The sequence below is a fragment of the Chiroxiphia lanceolata genome, chromosome 6, assembly GCF_009829145.1.
Source record: "Chiroxiphia lanceolata isolate bChiLan1 chromosome 6, bChiLan1.pri, whole genome shotgun sequence".
Classification (NCBI taxonomy): domain Eukaryota; kingdom Metazoa; phylum Chordata; class Aves; order Passeriformes; family Pipridae; genus Chiroxiphia; species Chiroxiphia lanceolata.
The window spans coordinates 9458296-9483835 of record NC_045642.1 but is presented as its reverse complement, the minus strand read 5'-3'; the positions used below and the strand labels follow the sequence as shown (position 1 = coordinate 9483835).

Sequence of the window (25540 nt, the reverse complement as noted above, 5' to 3'; positions counted from 1 at the left end):
AATAAAATTAAACATTTTCCATCTCATTATTGAATAGCAGGTAAAAATGCTAGCCCCAGCTTAAGTATTTCCAAATAAAATCCCCTCTAAATTACATGATTTTCTTATTTTTTGCGTAAGCTCTACAAGCACATGTATGTATACACACACACATATGTGTACACAAATGTATGAGTGGCTTTCCAATGTCTGTCTTTCGTAGTAAAAGCTTAAATACTTGCAGTGCAAAGTGGGAAAGAGGTTTTCCACTGCTCTACAGAGCTGGAAGGTTTATGATATCCATTTTATCCCTATAGGTGTATTGAATGCACTGTGCAGTTTGGAGCCTTACAGTTCTGTTTCTGTTGTTACTTATGGCACAGAGGGCTGGTGCATGTATAGTCAATAAGTTCTGCTGCAGGACAACTGAGTTTTGAATAGAAAGGCTTAATAAAGAGTCTGAAAAATTAAAAAACTATGTCATAAGAGCTATTTTTGTGGCTGCATTAAGATGTGTTGGCTGTAGTTTGTTTACTGTTTGGGTTGACAGCTGGTAAAGGAACTTGCCGAGAGACAGCATCAGAGTCTTAAAAATACTCTCTGCACATGCTTGAGCAGGTAGCAATAAGTGGAAAGGTGAAAGTATAGACCAGTAGGTTCAGTTGCATTCCGGGAAAGGCACTTTCCTCCTGCCGGTTAATGAAAACAACCTGGAAGCTTGTAACTGCACACATTCAAGGGGGGAGAAAAATCATTTTAGCTTTCCTTTTTCTACAGCTCTGTAGGAGCTGTGTTGTGGAGTTAGTTTTTAAAGCCAGCTTGAATGCACAGCGCTGGTACAATGTTAATAACGATGCTGCAGACGCTGTTGCTTCAGTGTGTTGATGGAGTGACAACCCCATTTGAATAGGGGAGAGCAAGCCAAAAAGGGGAGGTTTGACAGCAGGGCTGGTACAATGGGCTGTTGTCACACACAGACCTTCGGGTGAGCAGTGATGAACAGACAGAGAACATGTTGATGGTAATTACTGCGTGCTCTGTTTCTGAAAACTTAATTGGGCCGCGTGACACGAGCGGCGTGGCTGCTGCGGCAGCTGCTGCTCTCCCGCTGTCTGACTCGGCACTGGGCCATGTCACTGTGCTGGGATGCCCCGAGACAGAGCTCTGTAATCTCTGGCTCCACACACCTGTTTATCTCTCCTGTGCCACTGCAATACTGCACCCTGTCACTGCTGACACGGCTCTCTCTGCGTGCGGAGATGGGGAACGCGGGAAATTCCGAACACTGGCTCCATGGTGCTCACGTTCCTGCAACATCTCTCTGTTGTTAGGAGTCTGTCAGGGTTTCCACAGCAAACTCTGCAGCCTAAAGCCTCTCGGGGTGGAGCTTGGCAAACAGGCCAGGCCTGATTCTGCTCCTGTTGATTCCAACTGCAGGAGTGCAACTGAAAGGGCAAAGTGAGTCTTCTGTTGAAACAGATATTGCATCAAGGGTGCTTTGGATGGCTAAGCCAACTATTTCCAGTGATTCAAGGTCAGGCTGGATGAGCCTTTGAGCAACCTGGTCTGGTGGGGGGTGTCCATACCCATGGCAGGGGGCTTGGTGGAACTGGATGATCTTTTAAGGTCCCTTCCAATCCAAACCATTCTATTATTCTTGTGCAAAATTACTCTTAACACTTCGTTGGGAAAGAGGGTTATTCTGAGTAAAGGGAATTTTCCTGAAAGGGAGAGATGTCTAAACAAGCAAACAACCCAGCTCAGGTGCCATTTGAGGTTGGCCAATTAAAGCTACACAGCAGCAGATGATTTGATAACCAACCAACTAATTCTAAAAGCAGCATTTTTGTACTTCAAGAATCACAAACTCTCTCTAGTGGAGCACTTTACGCTAATGGAGGCTGCAGTGCTTGCTGGGACATTTTGGTGCCAATAGTAATCAAGCTATGGCAAAATGGAGCTTCCTCTGGTCTCAGTTTTTTGGCCAAAAAGTCAAGGCTATCAACCTCAACTAGACTTCTCATAACTCCTCTATAACTCCTCAAATGGAGTTTTACATATTGAAATTTCTGATGTCCAAATGGTCAGAAACATGTGTAAAATGTGCAACAGAAGAGTGGCAGTTCAGAGTCTCTGAATTGATTCGGAGTTTTTTTGCTTGTCTCGTTTTTAATTATTTTAGCCATTCTGCTGTTCTGTCCTTTGCAGTGACCACTTGTGCAATGTAAACAAAACTTATTTGTATCATTTAATAATAGAATTTTGTACCATTAACCAGGTATTTCAGAATGAGGAATGAAAGAGAAAATAAAATGTCAGGTTTAGGAAGTTCTGAGGCAAAGTGCACCCAAATTCTGTTGTCCAGGTTTCTCCACTTTTGTAGACAGTTGTTTTGTGTGTGTCAACTTTGTTTTTAATTTAATCTAGGCAGTAGGAGAACCTTGGCTGGACACAGCTGCCAAGTGACAAAGGCTGTGAAAGCACAGAAAATCAGGCTGTAACCAGAAGTTTCTTGTGCTCAGTGCTGAATCCTGGTCTGTAGGACAGGCTTTGGGGCACTGCAGTGTTAAACTCTATCTGGTGTTTGAAAAATGACTCACATTGTAACACACCTATTAAGTAATCACTCCTTTCTTGCATGATTCTTTCCTGCCTGTAACAATGACAATATTGGAGACTACTTGAATTATTAACTCTTCATAGTCCTAAATCTGGCATCCTTCCTGTGAGTTGAGAGAGGGTCTGAAGTTGCAGGAACCTTTCAGTTTGCTTTCTTGCTACCTAGGAACAGTTCAGTATTCCAAAGACCATACCAAGCCCACAGGGGACCTCTAATGTTGCAGGTAGAAATACTGGGGTGGGGGTTTTGTTTATTTTTGGGAGTGTTTGGTTTGGATTTTTTGCACTTTTTTGTTGTTGTTGTTGTTTTTGTTTGTTTGTTTGTTTTTTTCCTTTCTCTGGTTGCTTTGGGTTTTTTTCTTTTTCTGGTAGGTTAGTCTGGAAGTAAAGATGTGCCTCACTGAAGTTGGCTGCAGGTTTATCCATCTTACCCCATTCCCTTACATCCATCTGTCCATACACAAATGTACCATTCAAGCTTTATATATTGAGGCTTTTTTTTTGCATGAAAGGATATCAAAAACTGCAGTTTACCCCTGACTGTTGCTCTAGAGAAGGTAGAGAGTTCCTAATTCATGAATTAGTGATGCAACCCCATACATATTGCATTAGAGCAAGGAACAGTGCAGCAAGTGATGTGTGCTAATTCAATATAGACTAGCACAGAGTGGCACAAAACTACAGCATTCTGCAGTATTTGTGAACTGCAGTGTTCTGAGGGCTTGACATGGCACTTTCCTGTATAAAAAGGGTTGCATTGTGCACAAAGTTGTGAAAGAAACGCTGCTATTCAGTGTGTTTCAGCTGTTTTTTTCTGTAGGGAGTTAGTATTTGCTGTCTACTTTGTTGTGTAGTTGGGTTTTTTTGGCTTTTTTATTTTTTCAGAACTGACCAAAGATCTTGCGTGATCAGCACAGTGCTGCTCATAACTCTGTGGCCAAACCCCATGGCAATGAAGTCTTAGGCATGAACAGAATTTGTAGGTGGTTTAGTTCTGTCTCCTGTTTGTATCAACTTGAGAATAAAGCTTGTTCATTTTAATTTAACACTAAGTCTGCATTGGTTGAATTTACACATCTTTGAGCCGTGAATAAATGTAGTGCCCGGTCTCCCGGTGCCAGAAATAACTGTCTCAAAGAAAGAGGGCTGGCATTAAAACTTGCCTGCTTAGGACTGTGTTGCAGTTGTTTTGTAAAGAATTCAGTAGCTTCAGCTCCTGTGAATATCTGACATCTGCAGACCAAAGGCAAAAGCCCCTCCCTGTCTTTGAGAACAACGTGGTTTCTGTAGCGTTCTCTGACGCTCATTGAAGGCCTCCAGTTCTTGACTGAATTGCTGCAAGAGAACTGACCAGGGGCACAGTTCAGTGTTCCACCTGTTGAGGTTTCACATCGGCCCTGGGAACTCCTTTGAATGAATTTTCTTGAGCTTTTAAGGCTCTTCTGTTTATCGTTCAGTTGCAATGTGCTGCTGGGAGCTTGCTCTGGCCTGTCACTGCAGGCCTGATAGTAGTAACCCAAACCCTTAATCTCTGTCAACTTTGCCAAATACTGCTGAGACAGTTGTAATTTATCCCTTCCAAAACAGATGTGTGATGAGATGGCTGCACATCCATGTCTCTACTTCACAGCATGATCATATTACATACATATAAAAAAGGGGGTTTTTTTAGTAGCTCCGTTATTTAGGTTTTTTTGCTTTTACTCTTTCTGTCTCTTCACCCTGTCACAATTGTTTCTCCAAAGACTTCAGTTGTGTTTGCACACTCTAAGTACTGAATATTTTGTAAGGCAGAGTTCTCATTTCCTGCTGGGTATTTATAGCTACATCAACCGTTGCAGAGACAGGGAATCTCCTCAATTTCAAGAGAAAAGTTTTCTACTTCCCCTCTTTCATCCTACTGTGTGCTATTTACTGAAGCACAACCTATTTTCCCTAAAGGAAAGAACTAATATTCCGTTGCTGGTAGTAGCTAAGCTGTGAGTCCCTTGTGGCAGCAGATATTGCTGGTGGTTGCATTGGTACAAGCTGCTTGCAAGCAGGGGGTTAGTTATGGAAGTGAAAAAATAGGAATATTAATTCAGCTTGAGGATTCTAAGCTACAGAAAGCTTAAACCCAGATGACTTCGGGTCAGTGCATCTATTTGTATTAGGATGAATCCTACTTAGGTTTGCTGTGGGGCAGAAAGGGTTTGCAAGTAACTGTCCCTGGTACCCTCAGCATTGAGAATGAGACACAAAACTGGCAAAGCCACACAAAAACCCTGCAGCAAGATCTGTGCTGACTGCATGTCACTGTTACTCATCACGTGGTTCCTCATTATGATTAAATAATTTTGCAGGTTTCTCATTTTTCCTGAAGCCTTTGCTGCAATCTGTGAAAACAGATCGAAATTCATTTCTACACAGTCTGTTAAAGATCATGAACTATTTGATATTACTTTAGATATCTCACTGTATTTGAACGAGTTTTGTCCTGCAGTACAGAGGGAAAGCGTTTGATTTTGATTAGTACAGCTGCTTGCATGGCTGCAAGTTTATACACCAGGAGGCAAACACCAAATTGCCGGCTGTAGATCACCCACCTCCGCGGCAGGAATGGTGCTGCTCTGCCATCTCATGGCAGAGCTGAGACAGAGCAACCAAGGTTGCTGGGGGGCAACCAGAAGTGTAAATGTGAGTGCGGTGGATTCTACTATTGGCTGTATTTTAATTAAAAATAAAGGGGATATCCCATCATCGTTCAGTAATTCTGTTTGGCTTGGCTCTCCCTGTCTCTCCAGACTGGCTTGTTTTCTGTGCTTGGGCTGACTTTGCTTGTGCTTCCCCCATTACTCTGGTAGTGTCAGGAGAGAGAAGACATAGTTCTGATTTTAACTTTGTTACAGTTTCAGTCTCTCTTGTTCTCTGTGTCTCCGTTTCCACGTGCAAAAGTGGGGAATGTATATCTTGGCAATCTTTCACAAACCCAAACCCACTCCCCAGACTTCATCCTGGAAAGTGCCCCCTAAGATTTTTAAATCCACCTTTCAACAGTTCTGGCAGGATATAAGTTAGCTTTATGAGCACACTGCTTCATCACTGTTCTCCTCTGGTTTCTGGCTTCATCTCTCAATCTAAACCAGTAGCTGGGTGCTGTGAGCCTGCTCTCTGATTGCATTTTCTCCTGAGTCCTGCAAATAAGTTCTTTAGCCATGGATACAGTCCTGACCAAGAGCAAACTGACCGTGGTTATGTGCCAGTCTCCTGTAAGAGTGGAAGCTGGTCTCTTTTGACTGATCAAGAGAAAGTACATGGGCTACTTTTGGACTTCTTCCTCCTGGACTTATAAGCCAGTTTGACAAATCATTCACCTCTCCCTACTGTTTGGACTCAGTTCCATGTCCTTGTGAGGCAGCGGTACCCGCTGTAAAACAGGCTGTGCAATGATGTGTGGAGTTACTTGGCGTGCTCTCCTTTCATGTCCTGCTCCTGATGTGATGTGCAGTCACTATACTGACAGCAGTGCCAGGCTGATATAATACATTTTTACCTTCACTATGTTTCTGGAAAGCCCTGCAAGAATTCCTCTCGCTGCTGCTTGCCTGAGATGGTGTATTTGTGTATTTTGAGCATATTCTGTGAGCACTGTAACACTGTAAATCTTTCCCATGTTAAAATCAGACATTAAAATATATTCACTGTGCTCTCCAAGAATCGAGTAATTTCTTTGATTTGTTTTGGGCTCTGTGTCTGTCAGGCATCGATGTAATAAGAGATGTGCAGTTGATTTGATGTAATTGTTATGAATGTCTGCTTCGTAGCAGACAAATTAATCTTGTATAACTTACTCTGTTATGATGTTTTGACCCTTGTTGGAAGATAGTCTGTAATCAGGGGCATGAGTACCTGAAGCTGGAGAGGGGATAAAGGTTAGGACTGTAGTCTCAATTGTATTTGATGTTGGTGTTTCATGATAAAATGCTAAAGCCATCATAGAAATGCTTAATCAGAAAGGTTGTTTAGACATGGAAAATCTAACATATCCAGTTATTTTTTCCTGGTATTAGGCCCAAATGTGAGAGAGACAGTGAGCAAAGCGTGAGCTGGTGCTTCTTTAGGTGAGCTGAAATTTTTTTCCTACAAGCTGGTCAACATCAGAATGATATCCTATCAAGAGGATGGTGAGGAGTTCAAATGATACATCTTAATAGGTGTGTATTTTTTTTTTTCAACTGACTTACCTAGTTACACTGGAAAGCATTCTATTCTTTGTCATTGGGCATGCTGAGAGAAGAAATTACATTCTTGTGAAAAACAATTCAGTCTCCTGGTCTCCAAAGCCTGCTTGGTGAATGTTTGTTCAGCCAAATTGTGCCAGGTCTCACCAGCATCATTACAGCTGTCCTTGTCAGAGCATGGTATGAGACAAAAATGTGCTTGTCCTGCAGCAACGAGCTGTGGGAGGCATCCTCAGACATCTCCGTGTGCACAGGTCTGACAGTGGGGGGAAGACTGAAGGAGGGGTGGATGGATGGATGGACTCTGTGCAGGACAGCTGGCAGCCTGTTTCTCCAGTGCCTCACACCTTGAGCTCCATCAGGCTTGGTGCTGTGACCACTCCCCTGGGGAGCCTGTTCTACTGCCCAGGTTCTGGGTGAAGAACCTTTTTCTGACTGAGGAGAGCCAGGAGCTCACACCCTTTGTGCTCATCATAATTCCTCACGGGCTCAGGCTCATTGCATTTCCACCTTTACTATTCTGGATGTGAGAGAGTGCTAAATACAGGGTCTGGATACCTGCAGTGATTGCTAACCTGTATAAAATAGTGCAGTTACACAAAATGAATGCTTTAGTGTTCCTCTATTTCTTATTTACATTGAGGAGCTACCACTGTGGTATTCAGACTATGTGTTTCACTAGCAACAAAACATTCCCAAGAGGATGCTACACATTTGGGAACTAAGTGACCAACTGGCTTCTAACCATTGCCGACTTGTTTAATCCATATGCCAGATCTCCTGTATCTGAAAAATGTCAGTATTGATCTATCCTTACAAAGCATTTTGAGCATTTTCAGGCCAAATACTTGAGCTAAGCACAATTTTGTTCCCTTTCTCTTCCTTCATTTGTCCTTTCCCAATTAATCAGTTATGCCATAGATATAAGGCTGGACTCTATCCAAGGGAAGCTTTGGCTGATATCTTAATCCACTGTGCTCTTCATAGCCTGCAGTATTTTTGCATTTGTTGACATTATTCATCTTGTTTGGTTTTGGTCTCGTTTGTTTTGAAAGGTAAAATCTCTGTCCAGGAGAAGACTTAGTTACAAAAGGATAATGTATGTTGTAACATTACTCATCATAGATGTAAGCAACTGAACCTGTATCTATAATTCTCATATATTGATGATCCTTTGATGCAGGAAAAATGGAGCTTTAGTGAAAAATGGGAAAAGGCAAGCAGGTGTTGTTTCCTTTAGTTCTTGGTTACTGGTTACTTTTGGCTCATACAGCAATTACTGCGCTTTGCAGAATGAAAAAAGAGCTTAGTGGATTTTCCACTAAAATTGCACTCCTTTTCTTTTTGCACAGGGGACTCAAGTAGATCTTGATGTGTATCCAAAATCCTGAATTAAAGGCCAAATGTTCTGGGAAACAGCATCTTGAGGGGTTTCTGTGGGTTCTTATTCCACCAAGTGCTCTTTCGAACATTCTTGCTATTGTGTACTTTGTTCTGTGCCCTGACAGGTCAACTGAAGAATTTAGGAGGATGGAGCAAGTTGAAGAAAAAATATTATCAAAAGGCAACCTTTCAGTTTTACTGCTCCCTCTGAATCCGTACTTGAGTTAATTGGAAATAATAAAACATAACGAAATGTGTCTCTGAGGCAAGAACACTCAGTTTTGGGGTGGGCTGTAACGGGAACACGGTGGGAGAGAGGGAGGAAATGTTAAAGGCATGAAGTCTCAGAAAGCAGTCTGCATCCAGGGGAATCTGATCTAAAACCTGGGAGGATGTGGAGCAGACCTAAGTTGTGCAAGGGTGGTAGCAACTTTCCTATTTGGACTACTGAGTTATTAGGTGACTGTATATTTTAAATTGTGCTATGCTGCTAAAAGTCTTATAAAGACACTTTACCCTTTCAGGGATTTCACACTCAAAAGGGACTTCAGAATCCCCAGAGTGTGATAAATGATGCTTTAATATTGCAGAACATTTGGCTGAGACATGTTTATTAACCAAAGCTAGACAGGAGGTTGTCACAAAGCTTGGAAAAGAACTGTAACAGACACTTCCATGAGAGTTGGGGCACAATTGCCCTCTTTGGGAGCAGCCTAAACTTGGGCTGGTTTAAAGCTATCATGAAGCTGCAAGCACTGTGAGAACATACATCAGTTGTTTTGGATCACTTGTGAAACATCTGCCTTATTTTCAACTGTTTGTTTGTCCTCGGCATAGAAACAATCAATTGTCGGCACCGTTTTTATTAGCAGATGGAATTAAATGAGTTCAAAATGGCATTGGCTTAAAACTTTTGCCTCTGACATTTTCACAAATATTTATTTGCCTAGTTTTCAGACAAACATTTTGCTCCCCAAAAAATGCTTGGGTGACTGAAAAATCATGGATATGAATCTTTCTGAAAAATGAATTGGTAGCGTGGTGAACGTTGTTACTGCAAAATTTTAGTTTGCACGCCTTTTTTGCAATGTTTACCCAAACCCAACTATAATCCTGAACTAGAAGACTACCTTAATTAGGATTCATGTGGAAATGTTGAGATGAAATTATATGGTTTGTCTTCTGCAAGTCAGGTGAATTTATCAGTGACCTCTGCTGGTCTAAAAAGGTACATGAATCCCAACTGAAGGCATCGCGTTTTTCTTCTCTGAGATGTGACTTTGTTTGTACAGAGGGAGAGGGAAAAACGTGGTTGTGAGCTGAAGTTATTTCACGTTGTGGTTCTAGGAACTGAGAATCTTGAGGTAGTTCTCTCAGCTTTTCAATCCATTGATCTTTGAAGTAACACAAAGGCTCTGGCTGAAAAAAGTGAATGCAAAGCTCCCCTCTCTCACTGTGTATGTGAGTGGTGGTGGTGTTTATTTAAGCATATAAAAATTAAAGTGAGTTTTGTGTTTGTGCCATTCAGGATCTTTTATGTGCATCTTAATGTTGTCTTTCATTTTGGGGAAATGGTAGGCAATAATGGGCTTATCTTGAGAATTAGACTTGATTCTTTTGTTACATCAAACTTGGGTGTAATTCGAATTGAGTCACTGGAATTACAATAGTTAAAATAATCACTGGGGTTATAATAGTTAAAATTCATGAAAAATAAGTGGTTTGGAAAATCAAAGTTCCTGCCCAACTATACAAACATAAATACATTCAATCCATATCAAAACTAAATCTGCTTTCAGTTAAGAACTATTGGATTCATAAATGTAATACATAAATGATAAGATTTATGAAGTTTAGTATTTCAAGACATTATATCTTGTTTAAAATATGAAATCATTAATTTTATTGAGCTAATAGGTTTTCCAGTAGTGACCCTGCAAACTGTTAGGATGTGACCAGTGACCCTTGAAAGCACAACTCATTGCAATTTAAAAATAATTCTAAAATCAATCCACAACCAAACCCAACAAAAACCAATCCCATTTAAATCTTGTCTTTTCTACCGATCCTCTAGCAGGTTAATTACTACCCAACATTTGCTGCTCATTTTACCCTCCTCACCCTCTGTCCTTCCCTCCTTGTTCCCTTTTCTCTTAAACTTCACATTGTTAGTAGGTGAACACATTTTCCACCTTCCTTCCACCTCAGACAGAAGCAGCAACACAAAGCAACTTTTCTAGCAAGAATTAAACCCCTCTTATATGTCTTGCATTCCGGCCACCTCAGTGGACCCAAAGCAGCCTGTGTTCCCCTCCCACCAGCCCTTGACCCCCTGTAAAAACACCTCAAAAACAGATAAACAGAGCAACTCTTCTGGAAGATTCTGATCATCACTATTATCTATATTCTTTGCTTTCTCTTGGTCTTAAACTTATTTGTATGTGTGCATGATTATTTGTTAAATAACCTCATAGCAAGGAGCAGCATTTCTACAGCACAGAGAATGCTTTGATTTACAAGCATTTTATTCTCTGAGTACACAGCAAAAGAAGGGGCATCCCAGACTGACTAGCACAGATTAGAACCATTACTTGGGGGCTAGGAGCTGGCTCCACCTGCTAAAACATGGACCAGGCCATTTTGGACAGTTAGTGATTTAATGGCTTTGTTTTCCTTACCACGAAGGTTCAGGATACAAAGACAGCTCTGCGTTGAGATTCAGGGCAAATGTGTGGCTGGAGATCAAGTCATAAGATTTGACCTCTGCCTGTGATGAGGGCTGATGCTGGTGGTGGTGCCTGCCAAGGCTGCCAGTTTTAGGAGCAATAGCAGCTCTCTGGTGGTGCCTGTGTCTGCACAGAGGAAAAAGAAAACACTGTCAGAAGATATATAAATAGGTAGCAAAAGAAGAGAACAACAAAACCTGCACTGCTGCCTTGCCACCCCAGGTAAGGAGCAGATTGTACAGACAGTGCTCTTCTGTGCTTTTTCTGTCTGAACTCTGGCTGCTGAACAGAAAGTGTTGCCTTTCTGTCAGAAATTTAGATCGGGGTGATAGTTTTTCCATTTGCCAGTGGGCCAGCTGCTTCTGTTTCTCACTTTGAGTTTGTGCAGCATCACTTAAAACCACAGAGATTATTTATTCTTGGTTTTATAACATCCCATTGGATGGCATCATTCTAAAGGACAGCATTGCAGTGGGCAATCAGAGAGCTCTGCTGTACATGGGGTTTGTTTTGTCCCTGCAAAATAAAAAGTGAATCTGTGAAGGAAAGCAACCTTCAAAGTTTTCAATTAGAACTGGAATAATGTTGGTGATGCAGGTTTCAGAAGTTGCAGAACTGGAGAACTCCACAGGACTAGTAGGAAAACTACACTCTTAAGAAGTTCCATGTATTTGTAACAGGAAAAAACAACTGCAACTCAAAGTTTCTAGGACAGGGTTTATATTCAGTTGTTATGAAATTATATATTCAGAATAAAAGCTGTGTTTTGTTATCCTTTGATTGGCAAAGAACAATGAAAAACTAGAACTGAATAAGCACATAAATGGTGGGATGTTGACTGACGGTGGACTGGGGGGATTATTATTGTGAAATCCTCGGCCAAATAACAAAACACTGAGCATGCTGCCAACAAATTATAAAATTTTTGTATGTTTCTCAGGTCCATAAAACTGGCTAAATATAAAGCGTGCAGGAAATATGAACTGTTGCCTCTTCAAAAGCTGCAGAGGTTGTAGAGGCAAATAGCATCTGACATTTTGTTCATGTGTGTTCTACTCCGATGTGTAGATCTGCCTGGGTAAGTGTTACAGGCAAAGCACACAATGGTAAATTCATTTTATAATTTTACCTGAAAAATGTAGTTTTACAGAGGATTTTATTTATTTTACAGCAAAGACTTCAGTGATAGTTCACAAAAGAATCATGCTCTGTTAAATTTGGAAAACTTATTTGTGGAGCTTTATGGCTGGGTTAATGAGTAACTTCAATTAGTTGCTGTTCCCCTGCAGTGTAGCATTTGGGTCTCCTTTTCCCTGTACACTCTCTGTGTTCTCTCACTCAGTTGTAGCATCCCAGGATGTGCCTTTCCCCCAGTGAGCTGGAGTTCCTGCTGGTGGGAATAGTCTGTGTTAGGGAGCTTTGTGCTGTGCCAGCTGCTCTTCAGGAAGGCAGGATGATAACTCATGTCAGATTTAACAGTTTTCTAGGTACTGATGGTTCTGCTCTTTGGCAGTAACAAGCTTGGGAGTCAGTGCTGAATTAAAGAAGCTGCACTAGTCTCACCCTCTAAGTTTTTGACCTGTGAGCTCCCTAGACATGAGAGACATGACGTTCCCCTTCTGAAGCTGGATGGAGCCTTCAACTTCTGTAAGAACATAATTATCACATAATTATGTGATTTTTTTCTCCCATGAACAAAAAGCTATTGCTCTTTGCATGCAGAGGATAAATTGTCAATACCAGACTAATTTTTCAGATTCCACAAAAATAACAATAATTTTTGGTTCAAAAAAACCAAAACAAAACCTGAAAACTTATAAAGGAAGCTTTTTGTTAATGTTCTTCCAAATACTTACCAATAAAATCCATGTCCACATGTGGCAGGTTAAACAGTTTTGCCAGCATGTCTTCTTCATCCAGGTGAAAAGTTTGAAGCAGGATATGTCTGCACTGCTTGTGGTTGGGGCTGTTTAGATGGAATTAAGTCACTCACACTGTTCTGTGACATTCAGGTTTTTCAGTGCCTTATTTGTGAAGCTAAAACCTTGATTGCACAGGTCAGAGCCAGACCAGAAGAAACTATGAACTGGTCTAAAGAACTGTAATCTTAAAATGGGGTCTTTGCTTCTATGCCTACCTGTGAATTACCTCAAAATTGGTCACTACAAAAGGTAGATCTGAATTTCAATTTTGAAACATGTTGGAATTTATTCAAGTAAAACTGCTTATATACAAAAAACTACTTGTAACCATAAAATATCTTGGGGCAAATGTCCAACCAGTTTTTGTGGTGTATTAGCAGTGACATCAAGTTCACCTTTCAGCACTTATGAAGTTTTTTGTGTGTTTCAGATGGACTGCTCCCTCAGGTCTTATATGAAGTTGATCTGCCAATCCTAAACAGCAAAAGAGTGTTGAAGAGCATTATCAACTTTAAAGAAACGCATCCAGGGTGACACTGCAATGTGTGCTGGATTTCCAGATGGAGGAAAAGATGCCTGCCAGGTCAGCTGAACAGAAACCTTGTGTGCCTTTCAGGAGCATTTCTCAGAAGCTGAAGGCTCTGTGTGCCAAAACAAATAAATACGATGTAAACTGTGAGATTTGGAGCGTATTTATTTTGGTGTATGAATTCTTTCAAAAGTTCTGTATGGGGCAATGCACTTAATGACATGATCCCATTTTAATTATTGTATGAGTTGTATGACAGGTTCTTGAGAGCAATTTTGCAATGGATCCCAAGTGCAATGATGCTTAGGGCTTTCTAACCTCAGAATACTTGATAAGCAGAAAGTATTGCCTTGGATTGCAGGAAGGAAAGGAAGTGAGATAAAGGTTAAGTTATTGTTTCTCACTCCTTTTTACATGCTCAAACACGACAGAGATATGCTCATGAGGGAACTAATCTGTCTTTTCCCCTCTTGACAATCCTGACTAAACACACTAAAAAAAGGTGTGTGTATTTAAAGCTCCTTTTAAAATGACTGTATGAAATGACTGTATATGTTGCAGGTTTGTTAGTATGGCACAAAAGAGAACTCAATAAACTTCTTAAGGCTTTTCAGTGGTACTTCTGTAAGATGTGGGTCACGGACTTTTATATGTTTGAGTTTTTCTTGCAGGGAGAGTCAGGAGGCCCCCTTTTGTGTTGATGTAAGCACGGTGCCTGGACTCTTGCTGGTGTGATCTCCTGGGGAATGGGATGTGCCTGTGACTGGATAAGTAATGAGAAGAGGAAACATTACAACAGGGGATCTCCTGGAATATTCACAGGCCTCAGTGCAGTGCTTTCCTGGGTTCGAGAGAACACGGGTGCTGGTATTAAGTCTCCACAGTAATGTGTCTTTCACTTGTGACAACTCCTCTGTCTCATAACATTTTATTTACTTTCGTCTTTTCAGGATACAGCACTTATATTTTTCCCCATTGTTTCCTGGCAAAACACTGTAGCATTTCACAATGCCTTTAAATGTATGATACTGATTTAGCAGTTGCCAAAACCAAATTGGAAGCATTGTAAATGTTTGCTACCCTTCCACTATACTTTGCCTCCTACTTGGACCCTTTTTTTTTTAACTTTAAGAATGGTCCTTTTATTCACCTAGCCTGTTAGCCTGGTTTTTTGATTATTTTTTTTTAAAGTGGAAGTTCACCAGTTGAAAGTGCCTGAGATTCCATACGCACCTCTTTGAAGTCGCTTGTCATTTTTCTTGGCTAAAACATGTTGGATCAGACATTTGACAACATGGGGTCAAGTCATGCTCAAAAGTTTCTTTGTTTACTTTGCCTAAAAGGCCAAGTGTGCCCCCTATCACAGGAACAGTGTTACAATTAGCCATTACTTCCAAAGCCATGGAGTTGGAGCAGAAATGACAGGGGTGAATTTTACTGAGAGTACTAAGAAACTGAATTAATATTTTCTTCCACTTCGGGCTATTTTTGTTAAAAGGTATTGGAGATTGTGTTAAAGCTTCCACAGAGACCTGAAAAACTGAGGGAGGGTTGCTTAAGAGGTTTAGCTAGTCAATAAGAATGAAAAAAAATGGGAGGGGAAAAATAAAATTCCATATTAGAAAACATCTCCAACTGGTGATTCAAAAAAGGAGCACTCACAATGTCAGAGAAAAATGAAAAGGGTTTAGTTTCTAAAAAAAGTTTGGGGTTTCAGTTTAGAAGAGAGAGATAGGGTCCTCTTTTTAAATATTTACTAGCTGGCTCATTTTATTATGAGGAGAAAATAATAGGATTAGCTATTGCAGTAATCAAAATGTGTTGGCTCCAGTGAACAGCAGAAGTGATTCAGTAGGGGAAGAGAAAACAACCCTCAGTTGCACTGCACTAGGGTTTGCTTGCTCACCCCTTTGCACTGTCTCACTGGTGCAAAAGATGTGAACTGCAATTGTTGTCAGGCTGAATGTCTCCATATCCCTGATGTGATGGTGCCAGTTGGATTCTGCTGCTCTTCCCTGAAATGTATTTCAGGTATTTACTCAGCAAGTGCATAGAACACGAGTGCTGTGCTCCTCAGGCTGAGCAGTGACCTGTCAGTATGTCATTAATTCTGGTAGTGGCTACTCCAGAATTGTTTATTCCAAAGTCAGCATCGCCTGAACTTGCAATTTTGTTTTGGTTCTCAGCCCTAGTTTATTGTAGGCGCTGTATGCCCCCAGGAAGCACTAGAATTTGCCTCAGTACTAGTTGTATAAAATTGCCATTTCACACAGATAAAAGTAAAGCCCATATTGTGGATATGAAACTACAGTAATTTATTCTTCTTTTTCCACCTCCTTCCCTATCCTCCCCTTATTAGATCTGAAAATGGGAAGCTCCACAGGTGAGTACAGTGGTTTTTTTCAGTATCTTCTATCTGTGTTAGAGCATGAAAAGACCCCTGAAATAGTCGGATGTATAATTTATGAAGGAAGAAATGTACAGAAACTTCGACTCATCAAAGCACTTTTAATGGTATACTTTAAATAGATACTTTTTCATGCTGCTTCTGTAAAAAAAAATTACATTTGGAGGGTTGTATTTATGCATTGCTGACTTAAAAAATGAATTTTCCTTAAAACAGCTATATATATAAGGCCATATTTTTATTGAAGTGCAAATAAAATTAATGGGAAAAATGTACAATAGAACCTCTAGCAATGCATGAAACAGTGATTTTGATACTGTATGAAAATGTACATTCTAAATAGAAAGCATGTGGTGAATTAGTAGTGCTTTTGCACAGTCTGTGATGAACCTACTTGTCTATTTCTGAGAATAAAACCTAAAACCAAAAAAAGCCCCATGAAAGCCATCCCCAGATGTAACACGTTTTAAAACTGAAGGCTTATGTTGGCTGTGCCCTGGTAATGTTGTTCTTGGACACTGTTCATCTAGGTACAAGTTCACATAAAAATACTAGAAACAACTCTTTTGAACCAGATCTTAAAACTTTAATTTTAGTACTCTACAGTGAGACTTCTCAAATGACAAACACACTTGGGCACGTGGCCAGTCTGTGTAGACTTGCTGTGGCCAGGGAGAACTGGGGATTTAAGTGCTGTTTGTGTCTTTTTCAAATTTTTTACTGGGCTTCCTAGGACACTGCAGGTAAGATAATCTTATAAGTACTTGACTCCTTACATTTGTTTTCTTACACATAGTTGTTGATAAATGTTGCTCTTATTGTGTTACCTTGCAAAGAGAAGGAAAGGCAAGAGGAGATGATTTTTGTAATTAATTGCATTTCTAGCAACACTTGGCTGGAAAGAAAAGTTTCTGCTTCTTCTATTATAGTGACAACATATTGTACTGTTGCAAAAGTCTCCTGCTGTAACATAACTAAGGACATTATTACAAATGGGCTGCCATGAACACTTTTATGTCCTGAAGTTTGCATTTTTCCTCTCTGAAAATCATTTGTACTGAAATCTTCACGTAAAAAATAGTTTTGTTAAGGTAAAAAACAAGCACTGCCATTTTTACAATAAAATGATGGCCCATTTGGCTCCCAAATCATGTGTTTTAGCACTGACTTATATAATTCCAAATAAAAGAGAGAAGACCCAGCATCAGTCTGTGAGGAGAAACAAAGTACAGCTGAGCAATCTTGAGTCTCACAATATTCTCCAGATGTTTGATCTTTTTGGTGGAACAGATGGTGGCACATGTGTTAAACCTGATGCCTTCTATTTTGTTTTAACTCTCCAACACAGCATTTTGTAGCGTTCAGGATGGCAAACTCCGTGACAGGGAAGGGGAATTACATTTTCCTGGAAGTCCCAAACAGTCCTATGAAAACCACCAGTAAGTAGACAAAACACAGCCTTTCCCCAGAAACTATTCCCCATACCAGGGTAGGTTTTGGGGGTTTTTTGTTGTATTTTTGAGAATAGGAACCAATTTGTTATTCCAGATTATGTATATGGACTCTATTTGTGCCAGAAGGGAATTACATATTGCTTCAGTTTTCCCACTTTGATGCAGAGCCAGAAACATTCTGTGACTATGGTTCTTTATCAGTCTATTCAAAAGATGACAGCCTTGTGGGTGAGTTGTTGTCCCTTTATTCTTTGAAATAATCATAGAATCACTCTGATTGGAAAAGACCTTTAAGGTCTATAACATGTCAGAGTACTCTTGGATTCTAACAGCAAGGGCATCCAATGAGAGGACATGGAGGTTGGTTGTTTTATTTGCATTTTCATGATTAATAAGTTGTGACATAGGATCTAAACCAAAAGATCAAGAGTGTGGGAAGAGAAGAGATTGGAAAATGCCTGGCAAGGAAACATGTCAGCATATGACTTTCTGGTGTCAATGATTTTCAATTTTTAATAGTGCAAATCTATTTGGGCTAATGGTTTAATAGGGAAAGTAGATGAATGAATAGGCAATTTCCTCTCCATCATAAAATTTTTATAGCTAAGTACTAGAAATGGTACATACAGGTTTTCTCAAGTGACTAAAGACTTTAAACAGTGATGATTCTCTAATACTATATTTCAGGGAAATTCTGTGGAGGAGATCCTCCATTACCAATTTTGTTTGGCTCCAACAGTATAAGGCAGAAATTTGTTTCTGACAATGAGGATTATGTTTTTCCATGACCTACAAAGTTCTTACACCAGATATTCTTCCTGGTAAGTCTAAGTTTAGTAATACACCTGTCTGACTCTTGGGCAGTGACCTGATAAAAAAAATCAGGAGAAAATAAATCAGGGGAATCTCCTGTGGTATTCCTATGTGGATGAAGTAATGAACAAGGTGAGTGTGGCTAGGCTGCCATGTGACATTGTGGGAAAAACTGGGATGCCAGAGCAAGATAGGATAGATGCTGTTGAGAGAAGTCCTCCTTTAACTTTTCATCTTCTCCACCCACTTTATGTAAGATCTCATTTCCTTCTCTGCTTCCAGAATGTTTTTAGAACTCAATTAATGAGATTAATCAAAGGAGCAGAATTTCCAGATGAAAGCTGCTTTGCTAGTCCTGAGCTTTCATGGAGGGGCCCTGAGGGAGGCAGCTGATGCTAAAATTCGTGTCATAGAGAATTGCTTTTGGTTATGCTGCGCAGAGCAGTTCACCTAGGGCCCTAGGGCCACCTGCTGGGTCTTAAGTTACAAACAAACTCCTGTTGTTCCCATTTCTGCAGCTTTTCTAGCTGGTTCTTTCCTGGGCAGAGTGTGGGGAGGAATCCCCTCTGAGGGCCTTGCCACTGCACAGCCCATGGTAAAGGCACATCCTCTGTTTCTGTTCGTCTCCACTTTCCTCTCCAAACAAAGTTGGCAAATATTCTTCAGACCTGCTCTTGTCCTGTTCTCTTCCTCTTCCTCAGCTGTGAGAAAGCATCACAAGAGTTTTTCTGGATTTTTCGTTGTTGTTTTTTTTTTTTTTTTGGTGAATTATTACACAGTGCTTCCATTTTTGTTTTCCTGGACTTTCAGATCCTGGCTGTGAGTCCCTAGCTGTCCTTTCTGAAGAAGGAGTCTTACAGAGTACACACTACCCAGAACACTACAGCAACATGACAGACTGTCAATGGATTATTTATGCACCAGAGGACCACGGAGCCAAGGTATTACACGAAACCTTCTTGTGTCTACAGGGTGGAAGTAGCACCATTGGTTTAACAAGAAATTATGCAGCTTAAGGACAAGGAAGATCAAGCAACATGGGCTTGAATAATGCTGCTGGATGCAGTTTAGAGAAATCACTTTCAATCCCAAAAGACAGAGAGGTTTTTATTTGTTCTATAGATTATAGTAAAATAGGGTTTCCTGGTTTTGATTTTATCATGACAAGATTCTTCTAGAACATGTAATGCATTATGTATCACCTGTGGGAGGTCTGAATGTCACAGAAAGCAAACCTTACAAGAATCGTTCAGAATACTAACGACCCTGTTACAGATCTTTGAATTTTTTCTATGTGACTTTTAAAAACAAGGTTCAGTTTTTCATTTTTTATTTAAAGCTTACCTACCAGTCCTTTGAAGTAGAAGAGAGTGAAGATTGCTCCTGTGATGCAGTGACTGTGTATGAAGATGTGGGAAAAGAGGAGGAAATCGGTTTGGCTTTTGAGTCTTAATTTTGGGGATGGCCTATTTCTTTTATGACTTTCACTAGCCCTATTGTCCAGTCTAAAATCAAGTTCACCTCTAGAGTCTCAGGTGATATTATAGGTACTAGTCTCAGTACCTTGAAAAATACTTGCAGGTATTGCTGCCTCTGTTCCACTTACAGAGGTAAAACCACATCTAACAGAATTGCTTTTGTGTGTTTAAATTCTATATGAAATGCAGCTCTGAATTCATTTAAATGAAGAAAAGGACATAACACAATAATTTGGTTTTATAGTGATGATCAGACACAGAAAACACCTAAGAGATCTGCTGTTCTTTACTCCAGAGCAGTGTTCCTACCACCTGGATGAGAGGAAGGCCTGTCCCAATCGACTGATTTCAGCACTTGCTTGAACCTGGTACTTAGATTGGCACCAGCAGAGGCTACTTCTGAAATATTGATAAGGGAAAATCAGATAATTGGTGTGTTTCACATGTAATGGCAACCTGTGGGTGTGGGTGCTGCAATAGACTGTTGTGAAATCCTGCCAGAGATGTGCTGATGAGGTCATTGCTAAGCAAGGACAGGATGTCAGTAATGATAGAACAGTCCTTCAGCCTCAGTCTCCTTATCTCTTGTATATGGTTACTTTTTACCCTCCTGTGTGACAGCTGGAATACACAGAATATTGCATACCTGCTGTTGAAGGAGAAAAGGATTAAAAAGTACCTGTTAATCTGCAAAGTGAGCCTTTGCTTTCTCATCTTTAGCCAAGCCTCATGGATTTGCCCTACTGGCACCTGTCCCAAGCTCCTCTGTTGTGATGCTGGTTGTCTTTCACTCTGATGAAACAGAGACCTTTGGAGGATTCAGAGCCACAGCCTCTTTTGTTCATGTAGCAGGTAACACAAGTAACTTGGGAAAATGCCCCTCTGGGGCAGCACAGAGGGCTCTTCAGTAAATCAGCTATTCAGCATTATTTTGCTCTAGGAGATTCTCATCTAGCAAATTGTTTCAGTGGGAAAAAAAATACTGTGAACCTATTGAGGCATTAAACAAAGGCCTACTGAATGGTGAAGAAACAGTGAACCTACTCAAAATCTGAGAGATTTATTTGTGTAAGAGTATTTTGGTGCATTTTAAATGGCACTTCACTACTATGTGAAGATGTCGTAACACAGATCCCTAAAACAGAAATCTATTCCTTCTAATCTCTCTGCCTTTATTCCCCAAAAAATTAAGGAAATAAAAGCGATTTTATAATACAAATATGACTCAAGACAGCCTACTAACACATTTGCCATTCTCGTTTGCTAGATTTGGATACACTGAATTCAGCTAGTTGAAGAAGAATCTGGAGATATGGATATGACTGAAGAAGAAATACAAGTTACAAGAGGTAAGCCAAGCTGAGTTATATTTTCTTCATGGGAATACAGAGTAACTTTTGGACTATAAATTCTACAATTATTTAATGATTGCTGTTGTCCCAGATTTCTTCATTAAGATATTTTAAGGAAATAAAAATATGAACAGTAGCACATGCTTTGGCTTAGCAGAACTTAATTTTTCTCGTTTCCTTCATCTTGTTAAATCCTGTACAGCAATGCAATGACAATTTAGCTTGTATGTCATTTTACACCTCTTTCCTTTGGTGAAAATAATTGCAAAGACTACAGGATAATTGAAAACAATAACCAGCATTTTAGAGTTCCCCTTTTTCCCCTCCAGCACTTTAGGGAGAATGGGATGAGTCCATGCTCATTGTAGGGTTGAGGCTAAAACTTTTGAAGTAGTAGCTTTCATCTTGGTGCAGCTCTTTTTTTGCCAAGACCGTCTCCTCCTGCTAGTTCTAAACATTTGGATCCTTGGTAATGAGGGAGGTTGGAAGATTTAGCAAAAAAGGGTAGGGAGCAGAGGCTTGAGAAGCTACGGGGCAATCCTTAAATGGAATGTTCTTTCCTTCTCCAAATCTTAACCTCTAAAGACTTCTTGTGCTTTCTTTCTGTTTCAGATGATACTTGTGGAATGCCTTCAAATCAACCCAGGCTCATCTTCAGCAGGATAATTGGAGGTGAAGAAGCTGTACCATACTCATGGCCTTGGCAGGTCAGTGTACAAATTTCAGATGAGCCTATCTGTGGAGAAGCAGTTCTTGCCAAAGAATGGGTTGCCACAGCTGCCCACTGCCTTGATTCCAGTAAGTACACTGGGATGAACCCTTTCCTGGGACTGTCTGTAATTGCATGGTGTGTCTCTGTCCAGTGACAGTCCTTCTGTCCAGGGTGGCTGGAGCAGTTATTGTTACCAGCTCCCTACAGCTTACACTGGTACTGGATTCTTTTGCTCCACACACATGTTCTAGGAACTTAGTAGGTTTTAAGACTCACAGGTGTCAAGAATGATGTTCTATCAGCCTGACAATGATATTTTTTTTTTCCCCTTAGGGAACTATACAGAGATTTATGGATGGTGGTAACAGGACTTCATGATCTTACAGGGCAAGAGTCCAGACAGGTACTATGTGTTCTGCTTAATAATAAAATATAAATCTATCTTGCAAAATTGCTTTTAATGTAAATGCATCTCTCAGATTGTTGATGATGCAGCAATCTAACAGCTTGCATGGTGATGTTAATCTGCATTTACACAATAGCCTCTGTGTGTATCAACAAATTGTATCAACACAGATCTGAAACTTCACCAGCAATGAGCTCTAAAGCTCAGTATCCTGGAGGATGTGGGAGTGAGAGGAGTATTGTCTGTACGTTCACTAGTGACTATCAGTAAGACAGAAATAACTGGGGCACAACTTGCCACTTCACTCACACTGGACAAATGTTTTTCCAAGACCTTCTTCCTGAACTTGTTGTATGGAGTTTCCGGCATGTTCCCTGTTCCATGTCACAGATGCATAATCTTGACTTGTTTAAACAGATAGAAGTGTTTGAAAAGGCAGGTGGTACAGGCCAAGGGCCTTTGGCACCATGCAAGAACTGACAGCTATCCTAATTAATCCAGACATATAATTACAGAGGTACTGTGTAATCCACACACTGCAAAGCATTAACCTATAAATAGCAGTTTGTTAAATGTCCACAGGATGACAGGCTCCAAGTAGCTTTGCAGACTGTTCTGGTCACAGCCTCAGTGTATAGAAACTAGATCAGTAGGATAGTACTGATAGCACAAGTACAATCCTCCTTTGACTCAATGCTCCAGATAACAACTAGAAAGTAAGATATTTCATTTTGTTTCTGTTGATATTAATGGCAAAAATCTTTAGGGAGTTGTTTCCCATACAAGAATTTGATGCCAGTAATCCTACTTTTTTGACTATATTAGTTTAGAACTTCTGGTTTTGTTTATGGTTTTGGTTTTTTTCTTTAAAGCTATAATTTTGTTTTGTAGCTGGGGAAAAAAATAATCTCTGCCTTTATTCCCAAATGAGAAAGGTGAACATATTCACCACTTTCTTCTCTCAGTGTAAAGTTTGAGGTAAAACCCCACAAAATATTGAGAATGAGTTTTCTGTGAAGCCATGAAAATACTTCATAGTGGAAGGACTATGAGCAAATTCAGATTAAGTGATTCAGATTCACAACTGTATTACATTATTGATAGAGTATGCTTGTTCTACCTTTTATAGGCTCTCTGAAGAGATCATTGAAGGGCAATGGAGGGAAAATCTCCTTTGTAATTTCTTTTTATGTAAGTCTGTTAATGTTTAGTTATAGTGGAAGTTGCCATTACTGGCTCTGTCACTTTATGTTGGGAGCAGATTTGTATAATCACCTAGTTGCTATTCTGTTTTGCTCAATAGGAACAAGGTGACCTTAAAATACCTGTGAAGTTTTTATCTGTTTATTAATTTAACACAAGGATTTCAAATGGATGTGTTCAGAAAAATAAAAAGGTGAAGGAAGATCTACAGGTGGTGTCAGCTGTGCTGATACTGAATGCAGTGGTTATATGCTGATAAATCGATATCTCTTATGAAAATTCCTTTCATCTATTCAGGATGCTGTCTTAAAATACTGGTGTTTGATTGGCTTGTTTGGGTACTTACTTTTTGCTTGACTGCTTCATGTTGACCTTCTGTGTTTCTCCTAGTATGGTTTTACAAGCAGTCTAGTTTGGCTTTTGTTTGTTGCATCTTTTTAGTCTACTGTAAGCTGCCAGTATCTCTTAGCAATAATGTGAACTTTTTTTGTAATGCAAATGAAATCTGATTAAAGTAAATAAGTAAAAAATTACTTTCAATGGAGCTCATATAATGGAATTCTATTTTAGTTTTTACAGTTTGTATGGAGACCCCTTCAATTCTCTACAGTTACATGAGGCTTTCCCAAACTCTACAGTCAAAAGGTAGGATACTAGTAGGCTACCAGAGTAGTGAGTTAGGCTCAAGTTCTCTGTGTGCTCAAAATCTGGATATAAACCTTCTTCTGTTGGCATGTAAGTAAAAATATCTACATATTTACAAAAATATCTTGTTCTGAGCTTTGGTTAACACGAGAATCTGTGACCATAAGTCACCCTGGTTAGATCTGAAATGGTGTTCTGATGGTGTCCTGCTCCCTGTTCTCCTCTGCCTGGAGGAGCATGCCTTGCCTTTCCTGATTCTCCTTTGGGCAGACTCTCACTGTGGGTCTGCCCAAAAGGATGTGACAATCGCAGTAGTTACATAGTAGTGTACAACTACATTCTCATGGAACCTTCCAGAAGATTTCAGAAGATCCAGTTTTCTTTTTTCCCCCTACCCTTTTTTCCCTTGTACATTATGAGGAGAAGTGGCACAAGGGCAGGGGTTTTTTTCTCATTTAGGAATCCATTTATTGTCATACATTGGGTGCACAGAGATAGTGTTACTTCTTCATCTGAAGTGACTAGTCCTGGTTCTTTGTATGCTTTCAGAAGAGTGAATTTAACAGTAACACCAGACAAACTGTGGGTGTTATGCTTGTGTAAGACAAGTTAACAAGAGGAAAGGATTAGGCTTGGTGCTTTGAAGAGGGGGAAAAAAAGTTTTATTTTATACAGACCAAAACCCTGCCTTTGTCATAAAAGAAAATAACCAACAAAAATTGAAGAAGCATTGGGAATAGTACTGGCATTGTAACACAGTCTTTACCTGTAACAATGGCCCAGCCATAATGGCCTTTAATTAGGGCTGTACCTATTGCAGCCTTGAGGGAGGATGTTTGGATATGGAAAAGAAACGTGCCAACTGTATCTGTGACCATTGCATCGATAGCTTTTAAGGTTGCATTGCTATTTCTTTGCTATTTTACAGGAAAGACTGTGGCAAACTGGGCCTCTGGACCAGAGCTCCTGCTTCCCTGTTTCTGCTGCTGAATGTGAATGCAATGAGAATTGAGGCAGGGGAAGGAAGAGTGGACTGGATTGTGTGGCTGTTCCTCTCCTGCAGTTCTGTGCAGTGGTCTGGTTGGTTGCAGTGGCCGTGTGTCCATGGTGTGCTCCATCCACTCCAACAACGCCCCGCGGCCCCCTATTGGTGAGCTCTGCACATGGGACATGTGAAGTGCTGATAGAACACTTGGAATTCTGAAATGTGCCTGAGATTTACAAATGTGGCCAGCAGGACTGGGGAAGTGATTGTTCCTCTGTGCTCAGCGCTGGTGAGGCCACACCTCGAGTGCTCTGTCCAGTTCTGGGCTCCTCAGTTCAAGAAGGACATTGAGGTGCTGGAGCATGTGCAGAGAAGGGAACGGAGCTGATGAAGGGTCTGGAGGGTAAGTCCTGTGAGAAGTAGCTGAGAGGGTTTTTAGCCTGCAGAAAAGGAGGCTTAAGGGAGATCTTATTGGTCTCTACAACTTCCTAAAAGGAGGCTGTAGCCCAGCGGGATTGTGCTCTTCTTCCAGGCAACTAGAGATGGGATAAGGAATTGGCCTCAAGCTGCACCAAGGGAGGTTCAGGCTGGACATCAGGGAAGAATTTCTTCACAGAAAGGGTGACTGATTAAACACTGGAATGGGCTGCCCAGGGAGGTGGTGCAGTCACTGTTCCTGGAGGTGTTTAAGGGAAGACTGGACGTGA

General features: G+C 40.4%; 1 protein-coding gene across 1 annotated transcript; it reads left to right on the top strand.

The window, feature by feature from the left end:
• The first annotated feature begins 991 nt into the window (after positions 1-991).
• Positions 992-24915, top strand: OVCH2 (ovochymase 2). The gene is given in 19 exon segments (XM_032690333.1): positions 992-1437; positions 12522-12574; positions 12812-12928; positions 13280-13332; positions 13334-13432; positions 14050-14245; positions 15738-15761; positions 17134-17224; positions 17334-17467; positions 17927-18013; positions 18016-18060; positions 18863-18993; positions 19392-19485; positions 20251-20382; positions 20798-20823; positions 20825-20879; positions 21495-21684; positions 21928-21997; positions 24777-24915. Coding segments are annotated over 19 exon segments (2127 nt in total). The 3' UTR covers positions 24861-24915.
• The last annotated feature ends 625 nt before the right edge of the window (positions 24916-25540 follow it).